This window comes from Misgurnus anguillicaudatus, chromosome 8 (assembly GCF_027580225.2).
Source record: "Misgurnus anguillicaudatus chromosome 8, ASM2758022v2, whole genome shotgun sequence".
Taxonomy (NCBI): Eukaryota; Metazoa; Chordata; class Actinopteri; order Cypriniformes; family Cobitidae; genus Misgurnus; species Misgurnus anguillicaudatus.
The window spans coordinates 23,053,179-23,068,815 of record NC_073344.2 but is presented as its reverse complement, the minus strand read 5'-3'; the positions used below and the strand labels follow the sequence as shown (position 1 = coordinate 23,068,815).

The 15,637-nt window shown below is 34.3% G+C and overlaps 1 protein-coding gene across 1 annotated transcript; it reads left to right on the top strand.

Annotated features, from left to right (window-relative positions):
- Nucleotides 1-2,822: 2,822 nt before the first annotated feature.
- mst1 (macrophage stimulating 1) lies at nt 2,823-15,634 on the top strand. The gene is made up of 18 exons (XM_055213698.2): nt 2,823-2,982; nt 5,557-5,701; nt 6,756-6,871; nt 7,156-7,270; nt 9,060-9,196; nt 9,348-9,468; nt 9,757-9,875; nt 10,443-10,614; nt 10,691-10,821; nt 10,928-11,030; nt 11,208-11,344; nt 11,789-11,821; nt 11,907-12,018; nt 12,114-12,191; nt 12,523-12,669; nt 14,234-14,340; nt 14,524-14,663; nt 15,172-15,634. Exons 1-18 carry the CDS (start codon nt 2,928-2,930, stop codon nt 15,331-15,333), a joined length of 2,130 nt encoding a protein of 709 aa, XP_055069673.2. The 5' UTR covers nt 2,823-2,927; the 3' UTR covers nt 15,334-15,634.
- Nucleotides 15,635-15,637: the final 3 nt, after the last annotated feature.

The window sequence follows — 15,637 nt, the reverse complement described above, 5'->3', positions numbered from 1 at the left end:
CCGGTCACTGACAGAATTACAACTTTTCTATTTTATTATTTCTGTAGCATTTTTGTGCAAACAATGTAAGTGGGGAAATTTTAAAGTATTTTTTTATATATAAATTAAAAGGAAGAAATGTAAAAAAGAGTACTTTTAAGTAATTAAAGGCCAAAAGTGAAAATTCTGTCACCATTGACCCTCATGTTGCTCTAAACCTGTATGAGTTGCTTTACTCTGTTGAGTACAAAAGAAAATATTTTGATAAATGATGGTAAGCACCCAGTTGGCACTACCCAATGACTTCATAATATTTGTTTTTTCTACTATGGAAGTAAATAGGTAGAGTCAACTGAGTGCTTACTATCATTGATTAAATTATCTTCTTTTTTGTGTGTGTTCAACAGAATAAAGAAACACATACAGGTTAAGAACAATATGAGGGTCAGTAAATGATGACAAACTTTTCATTTTAAGGTGAACTATCCCATTAAAGGATTATGAAAGTAAAGTTTTTTCCTATGTGTATGTTTGGGGTATAACCTGATTTGTATTAAGGATGAGTATTTAGTTTTAAAAAGATGAAAATCTGAAAGAAATTCGCCAACACAATATCGTTTATCAGCATTTATTAATCTTTGTTAATTTTAGTTAATGCCAATTGTTAGTTCATTGTGCATTAACTAATGTTAACAGTTACAACTTTTGTTTTAAATATGTTTTAGTAAATGCTGACATGAACATGAACTAAGATTAATAAATACTGAGGTATTGTTTATTGTTAGTTTATGTTAGCTGTAATGCATTAACTAATGTTAACAAATACAATCTTATTGTAAAGTATTACCAGAAATACAAAATTTTAGGTAATTAAGTGTTTTTAAGGTCTGTATAGGTCTTATTACATCTTCAATCATGTAATAAGATTACTGTACATTACTCCCTCCAAAAAGTATTTATTTACTTGAATAATTTCTTTCTAAATCCTATTTAGTAAATGATACGAAGCTAGGCTTGAAATTGCTTGAATAATCATATAAAAGTGCATACATTTTAAGGTCCAATTTTCACTATTAACTACTTTTACCTCAATATACTCCTACCTCTTCTTAATACTCAATAAAGTAGTTGTTAAATTTTGGTAGGAATTGGGTAGGATTAAGAATATAGAATAAGATTTGTAGAATCAGGATGTGCTTTTTGAGTATTAATGAACAGCCAAAATCTCAGTACATTAATGTAAATAACCAACCAGTTAACCAGCTACACTACTATTATTCCTATTAACTAAAAAGTATTTAAAGTGAGAAGGATAAAATCATGCATTTTACCGTTAGACTTTAAATTGTGATGTTAAATCCACTATTGTATTATAAAAATGATTTACAGTCAATACACATATTTAGTTTAATTACATCAGAATTAACTGTAATGAAATTACTAGACAAATAAGATTAATCCCTTACTTTACTTTTTCAAGGAAAAAGTAATTAAATTACAGTACTAATTACTTAGTAACTATAGTTACACCCAACACTGATAACATCACAATATGTAAAACAAATATTGTATGTGTATGTTTGGGGTAAAGCTTTAGTTGTGACCCTGGACCCAAAAACTAATCATAAGTCACATGTATATTTGTAGCAATAGCCAGCAATACAGTGTATGGGACAAAATTATATTTTTTATGCCAAAAATCATTGAGACAGATCAAGATCGTGTTCCATCAAGATATTTTGTAACTTTTCTACTTTAAATATATAAATAATGTATTTATTATTAGTAATATGTGTTGTTAAGGACTTAATTTGGAAAACTTTAAGGGGCGGTTTCCCAGACAGGGATTAGACTAGTCCTAAACACTTTTAAGAGCTCTCCAAACTGAAAACAACTTGTACTTACATATCTTAAAATACATCATTGCCCTTTGTTTTTCCTCAAAATGCACACAGGTAATGTTTTTAGTAAGGCATGTTTGTTAAAACTAGTTATATTTCCTAATTAAACTAAGGCCTAGTCCTGGATTAAGCTAATCCTGGTCCGGGAAACTGTGATTTTCTCATTATTTTTATTTTTTGCACCCTCAGATTCCAGATTTTAAAATAGTTGTATCTCTGTTAAATATTGTCCTAACAAACCATATGTTAAAGGTGCAGTGTGTAATTTTTAGAAAGATCTTTTGACAGAAATGCAAAATAATATACAAAACTATATTATCAGGGGTGTAAGAAGACCTTTCAAAATGAACCATTATGTGTTTATTACCTTAAAATGAGACTTTTTTAATCTAGGGTCCCCTTACATGGAAGTCGCCATTTTGTGCCGCCATGTTTCTACAGAAGCCCAAACTTTTTTACTATGTTGTCTCTGACGATGACATATTTGTCCGGTGGTGGCTAACGTAGCTTCTCTATGTGTTTCAAAAGCGAGAGGTGAGCAGTGGACTGAGCCATTGGTTGCAATTCGCAACCTCACCACTAGATGCTGCTAAAATGTACACACTGCGTCTTTAATGGAAAGCTATTTATTTAACTTTAAGATAATGTATTAATTTCAAAAATTGGCCTTTATGGTTTTGTGGTCACATATAAGATGAATTAATTAGAAAAAATCCAGTTTCAGGAAAAAAAATATTTAGTTTAAGCAATCAAGTAATTGTAATAAATAACCTACTATTTAATAAAGTCTGTATAATGTCATAGTATGACATATAATGCGTGTGTGTTAACATGACATATAACAGATGTGTGTATGTTTGGGTTAAACCTGATTTGTTTAAGCTGGATGAATTGGGAAATATCCAGTTCTGTCAGGTCAGGAGTGCAAACACACACATAAACACACACATACACACACATAAACACAAACTCTCTACCCCCTTCATCAATCAAGAATCAAAGTCCCTCCGGTGAGATTGTTTGTTGGAGTAAAGCAGCACTTATACCATGATTTTCCTCTTCTTTCTCACAGCTCTGGGGTTTTGGACTGATGCAGTTCACGGTAAGATCAATCTTCTCATCATTTCATCATTTTAAGTGAAGATTTCTAACTTTTATCGACTGTTCTCGTACATTGTTGTTTTAGTCTTTGGGTACGATGTGTTTTTTGAAACAGAATGTGCGTAGCTCAGATTTTTGAGAATGGTTGTTCCTCAGATAATCCTAATTCAGTATAGTTAAGAATGATAATAATGTCAGTACTACTATGGTGCCATTACAGAAAGTTTTTGATACTTATTTGTGTGTTTTTTAAAATGCCTTGTGGAGTACCATGTACGTACCATAGCACATATATTTCACAACCACTATATATAATGATGTATCTGCCGGTACCGTGTACATATACATACATCTATGATACATGCATTTCCTTACCATGGTATATATATATATATATATATATATATATACATATATCAATGTACTATGTTATTTAATAGTATAAATGTACCATAACGTTGTTTTTACACAGGGGATTCATGTTTGAATCTCTCTGTACATGTATGCAAATATTCATAAGGATGTAATAATGTTAAATATATACAGCTATAGGCCGGTTTCATGTATGTAGTTTTTTGGGGGGCATCATTGCGCAGTCATGTCATAGCACTGGGAGTTTCCTAAATCACACAGAGTTTACAGAAGCAAAGGTCATGTGTGTATTAGGCCCTCTGAGAGAGAAAGAGAGAAAGTTACATCACATTACCCCATAGAAAGCCTCTTATTAATAAAGTTTTTTTTTTTTGCAAGGCTGTATGGTTCCATATAGAACCTTAAACATACACAACACATATCTGTTGCTCTTTGTAGTAGAAAAAAGTAAAAAAGAAAGGAAACTATCAAATAAATGATTCACTTAAGAACCTTAGACTGAAAGGTTCTTTGAGGAACCAACAATTGATCCCTAAATACCATAAGGAGTAAATCACTGGTAAGGCTACATAAGGGCCAGGGTGGCACTGGCCGGTTCAGATTGACGGCTGGTCCACCCAGCCAGAAGAGACTAAAGATTATTTTGTGAGAAAGCAAAAGAAATTACACATAACTAATAATAATCGCTTTAATAATAATCAATTAAATATGCATTGTTCAGAAATATATAACCATTTATAAGTGCTGGGCAAAGATTAATCGTGATTAATCACATACAAAACAAAAGTGAGTTTTTGCTTAATATACAAGTGTGTGCTGTGTGTAATTATTTTATATGTATATATATATTTATCTATCTATATCTATCTATATCTATCTATATCTATCTATATATATATATATATATATATATATATATATATATTTATCTATCTATATCTATCTATATCTATATATCTATATCTATATCTATATCTATATCTATATATATATATATATATATATATATATATATATATATATATATATATATATATATATATACACATACATTCACTCATTCATGTATGTATTTAAGAATTTATTTATTTATTTTTATTCTATATTATATATAAATAAAAAATATATGTAAATAAAAAATCTGAAATGTATATATGTATGTGTGTGTGTGTTTAAATATACGTAAAAAAATTTACACACAGTACATACACATATATTATGCAAAAATTTACTTTTATTTTGTATTGTGATTAATCACGATTAATCTTTGCCCAGCACTCAGACTGTCCTCCAAAAACGACCGAATAGTTCGTTTATGCATGCACCATAATACGACAGATAGGGACGTATAAGCGATTAGTGCCCTCTAGCGGGCAAAAGCTTATACGACCTGTGGTTATGTTTTAAGGAAATCATATCCAAATGCATGTCATTACAGCAAAAATTATACCCCAAAATATAATTTCATACCTTAATATATAAAGTTTCAGCTGTGGCAGGTAGAGTATGTAGGATATGTTGCTTTGAACTATTTGAGTGCAAGAAGATGCCAAAGTGAGCTGTGCACAGACGCACACACATAATCATCTGGACGCACACTCATAAACGCACGCACGGAGATGCGCGTTTCAAAAAACACGCAAACCACAGTATCTTTCTGCGCTTGACAAGACACATAATTATCTCGAAAAACTACAGTCTTGGCAATTATTCCCATAAAAACAGTCAGTTATATCTTAAAGTCAACGTAAACAATTCAGAAAGATATCAGATGTGTCTCTCTGTGGATGCGTGCTTATCCGGTCTTAAAGTGACAGTACCCTCAAAAAATCTGCTTATGTTTGTGTTCTTATGTTAATTAAGCAACAGATTATTATATTTCTGTACCTAAATATTTTTTTAATACTGTACTTTATTTGTAACTTTGTTCTTGTCTATTTTCATATAATTTCTTTGATTTGTTCTGATTTAATTTTCCCCCAGCCATTTTTTTTGCTGATCCGAAAATAATTCGATCCATGGCTCATGTAAACAATTGAACTACTACTATATTGTAAAATGATGTTATTGAGGCATTGAGGTCCACCCTATTTAACCAAATTGCTGCCCTTGCCACTGCATGTATATGTTTATTTAGTAAAAGTGTTGATTCAATCATTATAAACTAAGAATTCAGTGTGGACACATATGTGTGGTTTATTAGGATACCGCAGTGCCCTGAATGATTTCCAGCGTTCAGAAGGCAGAGAGTTGGTGCTGAAGTCCTGGAACGCAGAACGACTGACGCTTCTTCCCGGTGTCACATTAGAAGATTGTGCTAAACGCTGCAAAGAAAGTCTCGAATGCAGGTCTCTCACATCCACCTTACTGTCATATAAACTCTACTGACACATTCTCCATTTAACCTAAATTTATCTCATTGACCACTCCAAATGTACAGTATTGTGCAAAAAAGTCTTTGAGCCACCACTAACTATTGACCATCCATATTGTATTGCACTTAAGATACAAACAGAAAAACAGGTTCACAAAATGTAAAAAAAAAAAAAGACAAGCATGCATGTTCCTGCTATTGCACAAATGTATGTTGAGATTAGGCTACTTACAGTAGGGTTAGGGGTAAACTTTATTGTCCTAAAAGGAAATTTGTCTTGGGTTCGAAGTACAACAACTGCATAACATAAAACACATAGTTAAATAACAAATAATCCAGATGATAATATAACACATAAATAATAAAATAATAATAGCAGGAAAAAAGTTACATGTACCTTACCAAGTTAGTATTATTTAATAGTCTAATTGCAGAAGGAATGAATGAATACTTGACATTTTTGTTCATCATTTTATTTTGTTTTTAATATTGCATACAAATGTCATATTTTCTTTTTATATTTTTATAAAGAGGACGAAAAATCATTATAGATGCTCATTATACACTTTCAGAAATAAAGGTACAAGACTGTACAAAAGTTGTCAATGGGGTGGTACATTTTCAAAAAGGACACTTTTGTACATACAAGTTGCATATTGGTACTTCAAATGGTACATATTAGGACCTTTATAAAAGTACCATCTCAGTTACAACTTTTGTACCTTATTTCTGAGAGTGTACCATTACAAAAGCAACAAATCTAATGTTGGCATGATGGCCTATACACAATAAAAAGTGAAAGTAGGATAAACTTAACAATGACTTCAGTTAGTAACGCCTAAAAATTGAATTAAAAAAATTGAGTTGATAAATGCTTTAGGTGTTGCCAATTGAAGATTTTTTTTTAATAGTGTATGTGATATGTTGATAAATATTTTTTTGCTGTTTTAAAATTATGATTTATTTTTTAAACAATATAATTGTTTCATTATTTCTTATATAAAACTGTATATTGTTTCTCCTTTCAGAGCGTTTAATTATGAGTTTCGTCCCTCTGTGGTGTGTAAACATCTGCCATGGGTCGGTGATGCAGATAATGCAGATGTGAAGAGAAATGTGAACTGTGACCTCTATGAGATGAAAGGTTTGAAGCATGTTTCTCAAATCATTGCAGTCTTAGGAGGATTTAGAGATGCATTACATTGTTGTACATTGATATAATGAATAACAGAAACCTTTTGGAGAGTTAAATAGCTTTATCTGGGTTTTTTAAAGAACACTATTCTGAGAATACAAGTTTAAAAAGTCTTCAAATTCAACAGATGTGTATGGTTAAAAAAATTATCTTCTAGCCTAACATCTTTGTTTTGAAATGTGTTTGAATGTATTAAAGTTATGAAGTAAACATTTATATTCTCGTCATCTCAGTCTATGTAAGGAAGTGCATTGTTGGTAAAGGAGAAGACTATCGAGGAAAAGTGTCAACAACTAAAGATGGACGAACATGTCAGCAGTGGTGGTCGAAATTTCCTCATGACCACAGGTATGAACTTTTATATATAGTAGAGTCAATGTTTGACTTTTTCAGTGTAATGCTTTCTGATCAAAACAACACTAAATAACTGATAGATATTAATGAGACTGTTCTCATCCTAAACAAATCCTCTACTTGTCTGCACAATGGTATCCATTTAAAAACCCAACAACAAAACAAAAACTCTCAAATACTAATATAACAACATATTAAACATGAATAAGTCCCCTCTTTTTTATTAATTTAATTAAAAATGCATAAAATAACCCTTTATTTTGATATTTACTCTCATTATTCAGTCTCATGCAAAGCATGCTGGGAACTGGAAATCTCCACCCACTTTTAGCAATTTTGCTTTAATACAACACAAATTATTCATGTAGTCCCAACTTAAATGAGTCATGTCTACGGCCGGTGACCTCTTTTTCGAGGGTGCCTGATGCGAAGTTCGTCACAACATGTATGTGGCCCCGTCATGTGTGGGTCCTTTTTTCAAAATATGTGTTCTGCGCGTCGAGAGATCCTGTGTGCATCACGTGTCTTGTCAAAATAAGTGTCTGCTGCAGATGCGTCTAAAGGGTTTATGATAAAAGAGACGCTCGCATTTGCCATATATCTATATTGACATAATGTCATGCGTAATCAAAGTTTACTGTTAAGGGAGTGTTTTGCATGTATTTGGTGAACGTGAGCGTCTCTTTTATCATAAATGGTTTTGATGCATGTGCAGCAGGCACTTTGACATAACACGTGATGCGCATGATTCACATGACGCAACAAACACATATTTTGAAAACGCAAGCAACACACATGACACTCCCAACACTTATTTAAAATTAGCGCCCCTCGGATGAGCAGTCACTGCTACAGTACATACGACAGGTTAATTTAAAACGTGTGTGATACGCCTAGAAACCACTTAATTTTTTTTTTATTAAGAAAACAAAAACTATTGTTATGCATTAAATGCAGAAATTTTAAATATGTTAAATATAATTAGGGTCAAAATATTTTTTTCAGTGTATAGCTTTAAGTAAATCAGTTGTTTATGTTATTATTATTATTATTATTATTATTATTACTTGTTATATAGCAATATTTAATTAATAAATACATACAATGGACCTAAAAGGTGTTTTTTAGTGAGACTTGTCTTTGCGTCTTTTTCTTAAAACTAACAAACATTTTGCTCTCAAAAGCTTGGTTTGATGTTTTGTTATTGAATGCATTCATACATGTTTAAGTGGACATATCATGAAAATCTGACTTTTGCCATAATTGGGTCCCCAGTGCTTCTATCAACCTAGAAAATGTGAATAAGAACAACACAATAACTTAGTAAACCATTCTCTGCAAGCATCTGAAAAAATAGCTCATTGAAATTTGTCTCCCCTTGTGATGTCAGAAGGGGATAATACCGCCTCTTAATCTGCACTATTCAACCACAGCACTGCCATTTAGTGCAGAGATCAGCTCATTTGCATTTTAAAAGACACACATATAAACCACACATTTTTGTTGTGGAAATATAAGTGGAAATATTAACATGGTATAATAAATGATCTAGATTACATTTTAACTAGATCTTCACATACGTATTTTGGGGACCCCATTTATTTATTTTACACCTGAAAAAAGTCTTGTGAAATGTCCCCTTTAATTCAACATGAATTTCCATTCACATATCATTTCTTTTATGAATGAAGAAAGAAAATAAAGGGCAATTATTTTGGACAGCAAATAAAATAAGACATTACACTTGAAATGATTTAATATTTGTTAATGATGTCTGAAATAGATGGACTCCAGCCCCTAATAACGGCCTAGAGCTGAACTACTGCCGTAATCCGGACGGGGACCGAATCGGACCTTGGTGTTACACGACCGACCCTGAACGCAGATACGAAAGTTGTGACATCCCCCAGTGTAAAGATGGTACAGAGCTGTTTTATTAGAAACTATCTCTGAATGCATCATTACACTTAAATCTAAAAATAAAAGTGTTTCATGATGCAATAAAATATTTTACACACTTCATCTTTAATAACCTTTTGCAAATGTTTGTGTTGATTTATTTGTGTGTTAGAGGTTTGTTTCACCTGTAACGGAGAAGATTACAGAGGTCAGGTGGATCATACAGTGAGCGGAAAAGAGTGTCAGAGATGGGATCAACAGTATCCACATCAACACATCTATCAACCAGAGAAGTATGCATATATAACATACATATCACATACAGATTACATCTGATGATCCTCAAACAGAAATAAAGCTGCAATCATTTGATATATTTGATATTTTGTTACCTAATTCTTTCATTCATAAGTGTCTGGATGATTTTTGGGGGTTACAGTACCATGCACAAATACATATTTTTTTGGGGGGGAAGATATCACGCATTGTCTTTCAAATGACTTTGAATGAAACATTGCTATATCTGATGATTGGTGTACTGATGTGAATCTCGTATTTCTATCTGATGTTTGTATGAGCAGATACCCTGATAAAAGTCTGGATGATAATTATTGCCGTAACCCCGATGCCTCTCCGGTACCCTGGTGTTACACCACCGATTCAACCACGGAGAGAGAAAGTTGTGACATACGCAAGTGTGGTAAGTGTGTTTGACATATTGAATCATCATTTAAACACAACATAGCTTTGATAAAAAAGACAACAACAAAACACACCAGATGCACAACTTTAACAACTTTTAAAAGTAATTGGCATTCTGTTAAACAGTGCATGAATTTCAATCTCCATTTAGATCGTCCAAATTGTTATTCATATATTCTGTATAGAAGACAAATCTTGTCATTTTCGAGGACACGCTTGTCATTTTCATTTGCATCAGTGCACAAGTCATTTTTGATGGGGACAGATAAATGCATATGGCGTTTCATCTCAAAGCACAATATTATTAGTATTTTATTGGGATGAAAAGATAGTTTAGACTTCTGTGTTTATTTATAGTAATCTGTGACATTCACACATTGTAGTTGAAACATTTGGAAAATGCTTATCCAAAGCAACTTACAGTGCATTTAAGTTACACATCTGGGAATCGAACCCATGACCCTTTAATGCAATTGAGCTAGGAACAGTGATGTCACATGACCAACTATTAATCATCTTTATATTGAGAAATAACGTGTAATGTCTTATTACATCTTCCCTGTAGCCGAGTCTCCGAAGCGTCGTCTTCGCTCCGGCTACACCACTAACTGCTTTCGTGGTCGTGGTGAAGATTACAGGGGAAAGGTCAATGAAACGACCTCCGGGATCCCATGCCAGCGCTGGGATGCACAAAAACCCCACGAGCACCCTTTTTATCCCAAAACCTATGAGTGCAAGTGAGTCAGGAAGGGGTTTAAATGTGTTTGGGAAAATGAAACGGGTTTGACATTTTCTCTCTTCTTCACACATCAGGGGTCTAGAGGAGAACTACTGTCGTAACCCAGACGGCTCAGAAGCACCCTGGTGCTTCACGTCTCTTCCTGGCATGAGAACGGCTCTGTGTCTGCAGATCAAACGCTGTGCCGATGATATCGAGGCAGAAGGTGCTGTCGCCATCTAGTGATAAAAACACCTTTTTTTTTCATTTTTCATGACTGTATGACACACAGTATGACTAAAATAACCAGATTTTATCTTTCATGTTTCAAGATTGCTATAACGAAATTGGCAAAAATTACAGAGGTGTCGTCCGCAAGACACGCAAAGGTATTCTCTGCCAAAAATGGAGCGTCAATACACCTCACAAAACCAAGTAAGACAAATAATCACCGTTTTAGAAATGCTGGGTCAAAAATGGATTTTGGACATTTTCTGGGTTAATTTAAGCCAGACGACTGGGTTCGTCCCTTTTTGACTCAACGCGAGGTGTAAACTTTATAATAAAACATTTAATAAGATACAATTAAATATTTTCATGCAACATTTTCAGAATAAACCCCAAAACACACCCAGAAGCCAACCTGACGGAGAACTACTGCAGGAACCCTGATGGAGACCACCATGGACCCTGGTGCTACACCTCAGATCCAAAGACGGAGTTTGACTACTGTGCCATCAAGCAGTGTGGTGATGTGTCCACATTTATTATCAAATTTCCAACTCTAAATGTCGGCCATCTTTAAATCACACCACTAGGCGGCCATGTTTGCAATGCCCTGAGAGACTAAAGTCCTATCTACCTGAAGACAGATATCTCGAAATATCTCAATTAAACAACTTATTTCTGACATCATCTGTACCATAACTTTTGCTTCTTAAGCTGAAATTGTGCTAAAATGCCTTTTTTGAGATTGTTTCAGCAGCTGCACATACGGACAGGTTGGCAGGTGCCTCACGAGAATCTGTATAGAGCCCCGCCCACAGAGAGAATCATCAGTTTTTATCGATTGATGATTGGTTCTTTTAACTGGAGGGCGGCCATATTGAGTGCCGCATTGTCCCCTATTCATTGTAGTGCACATCTTGCCATATCCAATATTTTTGTCTATAACCTTCTTTTCTTTTCATCAGCTGGAGAGAAAGTGCCAATCATTGGGCCAACATGTAAGTCACACATACAGTGAGAAGTAACGCCCATCTGTGATGTGTCCACACAATGTGTCTAACACAAATGTATTGATGTATACAGCCGAGGTTGTGTTTAACGAATGTGGAAAGCGAGAAGACCGCTTGAAGTCCAAGTTGAGAATACTAGGTGGCATGCCGGGAAACTCTCCGTGGACGGTCAGCCTCAGGGATCGGTCAGTCTGTTTGTGTCTTTATCATCCAGTCACGTGTACACATACAGGCACATACAGGCTAAAGGTTTATTTACTCTATGTCTTTCTGTGCTCAGGAAGGGAAATCACTTCTGTGGCGGTTCTCTGGTTAATTCTCAATGGCTCATCAGCACTAAACAATGCTTCTCTTCCTGGTAACTTCATAGTTTTTAAGTTTTATTGGTCACATACACAACTATACATACAATTATGACAGTATGTAGTGAAATACCCAGTGTAACTTCACCCCCATTACATAAGCAATTATGGAAATTAACTCAACAATTATAAAAATCTAAACAACACAGTATCCCTAATGGATAAAAAGAAAGAAATATATATGTATACGGTATAGATAAGCATATGGATATAAAATGGCAGAAGATTATTGGAGGAATAGTTTGTTTCTTCTAAACATGTCTTTTAATATGCAAAAATTATTATTATCGTATGTGTGATTGTATGTTTGTTTGTGGCTGTGTGCAGTTACGTGGATCTGACGGGATACACCGCTATGATGGGCACGTTGTTTCGTGATCCAGTGGATGGAGAGCCGGATAGACAAACAATTCCTCTCACGAAGATCGTCTGCGGCCCATCTGAATCCCACCTGGTCATGCTGCAGCTAGAAAGGCATGAAACACACATAAAAACACCACACACACATGAATCCGGGCTGGATCTGTACCGAAGTCAGCAGCTCCGGTGCAGATCCGGTGCAAATCCGGCCCGGAGTCGTCTGCTGTCTGGAAAGCATTTTTTACCATTATGCACTTACAAAATCTTACCATGGTATTACCACAGTTTTTAGGCACTACTTTGATGGTGATATCAGTAGTAGGGAAGTAGTTTGGAGTTGCATGACATATAAACGTCATCAATCCCATTATAACTTTCAGAAATGGTACATAAGCTGTCACTGGGAAGGTACCTATATAAATGTCTCACAATATCCAGATATGCATACATTTGGTACCATCATGTACCTTTGATATACTAATATGCACTCTTTAGGTACAAAGATGTACTTTTTGAAAGGGTACCACCCCACACTGCAAAAAATTATTTTCAAGAAAAAAATCTTAGTATGTTTGTCTTGTTTTTAGTAAAAATACATAAAATTCTTAAATTAATATGCTTTTTCTGCACTCTCAGAAATAAAGGTACAAAAGTTGTCACTGGGGCAGTACCCTTTCAAAAAGGTACACCTTTGTACCCAAAGAGTACATATTAGTACTTTGAACTGCCAAAATGTACCTTTAAAGGTACATATTTGTACCTAAATGGTACATATTTGGACCTTTTTTAAAGGGTACTGCCCCAGTGACAGCTTCGTACCTTTATTTTTGACAGTGTGTGAGCAAAACGACCCAAGAATATAAGTCTAGTTTGTAGACCAAAAATAACAAATATTTGAGTGATTCTGTGGATAAAACAAGCAAAAAAAATTGCCAATGGAGTAAGCAAAATTTTCTTGAATTTTTCTTGAATTTAGTGTTTAAGAAAAATGTGAAGATTTTTTTGCGTACCCCATTGGCAGATTTTTTTTGCTTGTTTTATGCACAAAATCACTTAAATTTGATATTTTTGGTCTAAAAATTAGACTTATTTTCTTGGTTCATCTTAATTTAAGAATTTTTAGATATTTTTACTGAAAACAAGACAATTTTTTCTTGAAAATCATTTTTTGCAGTGCAGTAACAGCGTTTTTAGAGTGTGTTTATTAAAGGGGACATATCATGAAAATCTGACTTTTTCCATATTTTCCTGTTAACCTAGAAAATGTGAAAAAGATTAACATAGTAACTTAGTTTTGGTAAACCATCTCTGCAAGCATGTGAAAAAATAGATAATTGAAATTTGGCTCCCCTTGTGATGTCAGAGGGGGATAATACCGCCCCTCAATCTGCACTATCCAACCACAACACTCCCATTTAGTTCAGCTCATTTGCATTTTAAAGGACACACCCAAAATGGCACACCTACAAATTGGCCATTTTAACATGTTATAATAAATTATCTATATGATATTTTGAGCTAAAACTTCATATATGTACTCTGTGGACACCAAAGATTTATTTTAAGCTTAAAAAAAAGTATTGTGAAATGTCCCCTTTAAGATATCATGCAATGCCATTAGATCACTTTCTGTATGGATGGAAAAAACAATAGTAACACTCGTTTTTTTCTCTCACAGTCCTGCACAGTTTAATGACCGAGTGTCTCAAATTTGTCTTCCGCCGGAACGCTACATTGTTCCAGAGGGAACCATCTGTGAAATCGCTGGCTGGGGAGAGACTAAAGGTGACACGCTACACTGTTATGTGTCCTATAGCCATAATTATAAATGTACACATCAAATATACTCAAACAGACTTGACGTGATTTTATCTCAAAAGTCACTTTACTGTCGGTAGGCAAATACTGCCTCAAATCTTTTCATCTTTTGCTCTCCATCACTGATCTTGACCTGTGTGTCTCTTTCAGGAACGGGGGATGAGACTGTATTGAATGTGGCTCAGATGCCCGTAATGAGCAATAGCCAATGCAACAAGTATTTCAAGGGTCGCGTTCGAGAGAATGAGATGTGCACTAATACGTTCCAGGCTGGGGCGGGTGCCTGTGAGGTTTGTAATGTATTCGCAAACAAACTATAAACTTTGTGATTATATGTGACGTGTACAATTGACCTGTGGTGGTTACGACCCAAAAATGGCTGACACAAATAATAACACAAATAGCTATATAATTGCTAATCAGCTTTCACAAGATCAAAATCTCTTTTGAAAACATCAAATGCGCATCCAACCAAAAATTTTGGTATTCATCAGTCAGCAAGGAAGAAAACCACATACCATTTTAAAAAGGTTGAAAGCGTGAAAATATATACAGTGTGTATTCAACGTAAGCAAAACCAAGCATTGCAGACCTTGCAAAACACGTTTGTGTTTGAAAGGTGAAGCCAATGTTGAAATCTGAAGTCATTTGCATAGTGAAACATTTCCTTTATACATGCATTCGTGTGTCTGCACGAGATTTACGTTGGTCTGCTTTTGCAATAGATGGAACGAAGGATTGTGAAATGAGTAAGATGGTGCAGGTGCGCTGTAACGGTCTTTCTCTTTTCTTCTTTAGAGAGACTACGGTGGGCCGCTGGCCTGCCAGAACAGCGATTGTTGGGTCCTGGAGGGCGTGATCATACCGATGCGCCGGTGCGGACATCCTGGCCAACCGAACATCTTCATACGTGTGTCTGTTTATGTGGACTGGATTAAGAAGGTCATGGAGATGGCATAGTCATAATGCACGTGACAGCAGCTCATCTTTTCAAGCAATTTCTTCTATAGGCTAATTTATAATATATAAAGTATATGCAAAAATTATACACGGCTATGGTAGACTTTGACTGTTATGTACTTAAAAGTGTGTTTTATAAGATTGTGTAACCATTTTTGTATCATTTTAAAGAGTTTAATTTACACAATTTTGTAAATGCATGTGCCTTTGCATAGCATATAGTAATGCTTAACCCCTGACAAAAGTGTCTGAGCTATTCAAATTTTGAATTTATTGTGAATAAAATATTCCAAATACTAAATGA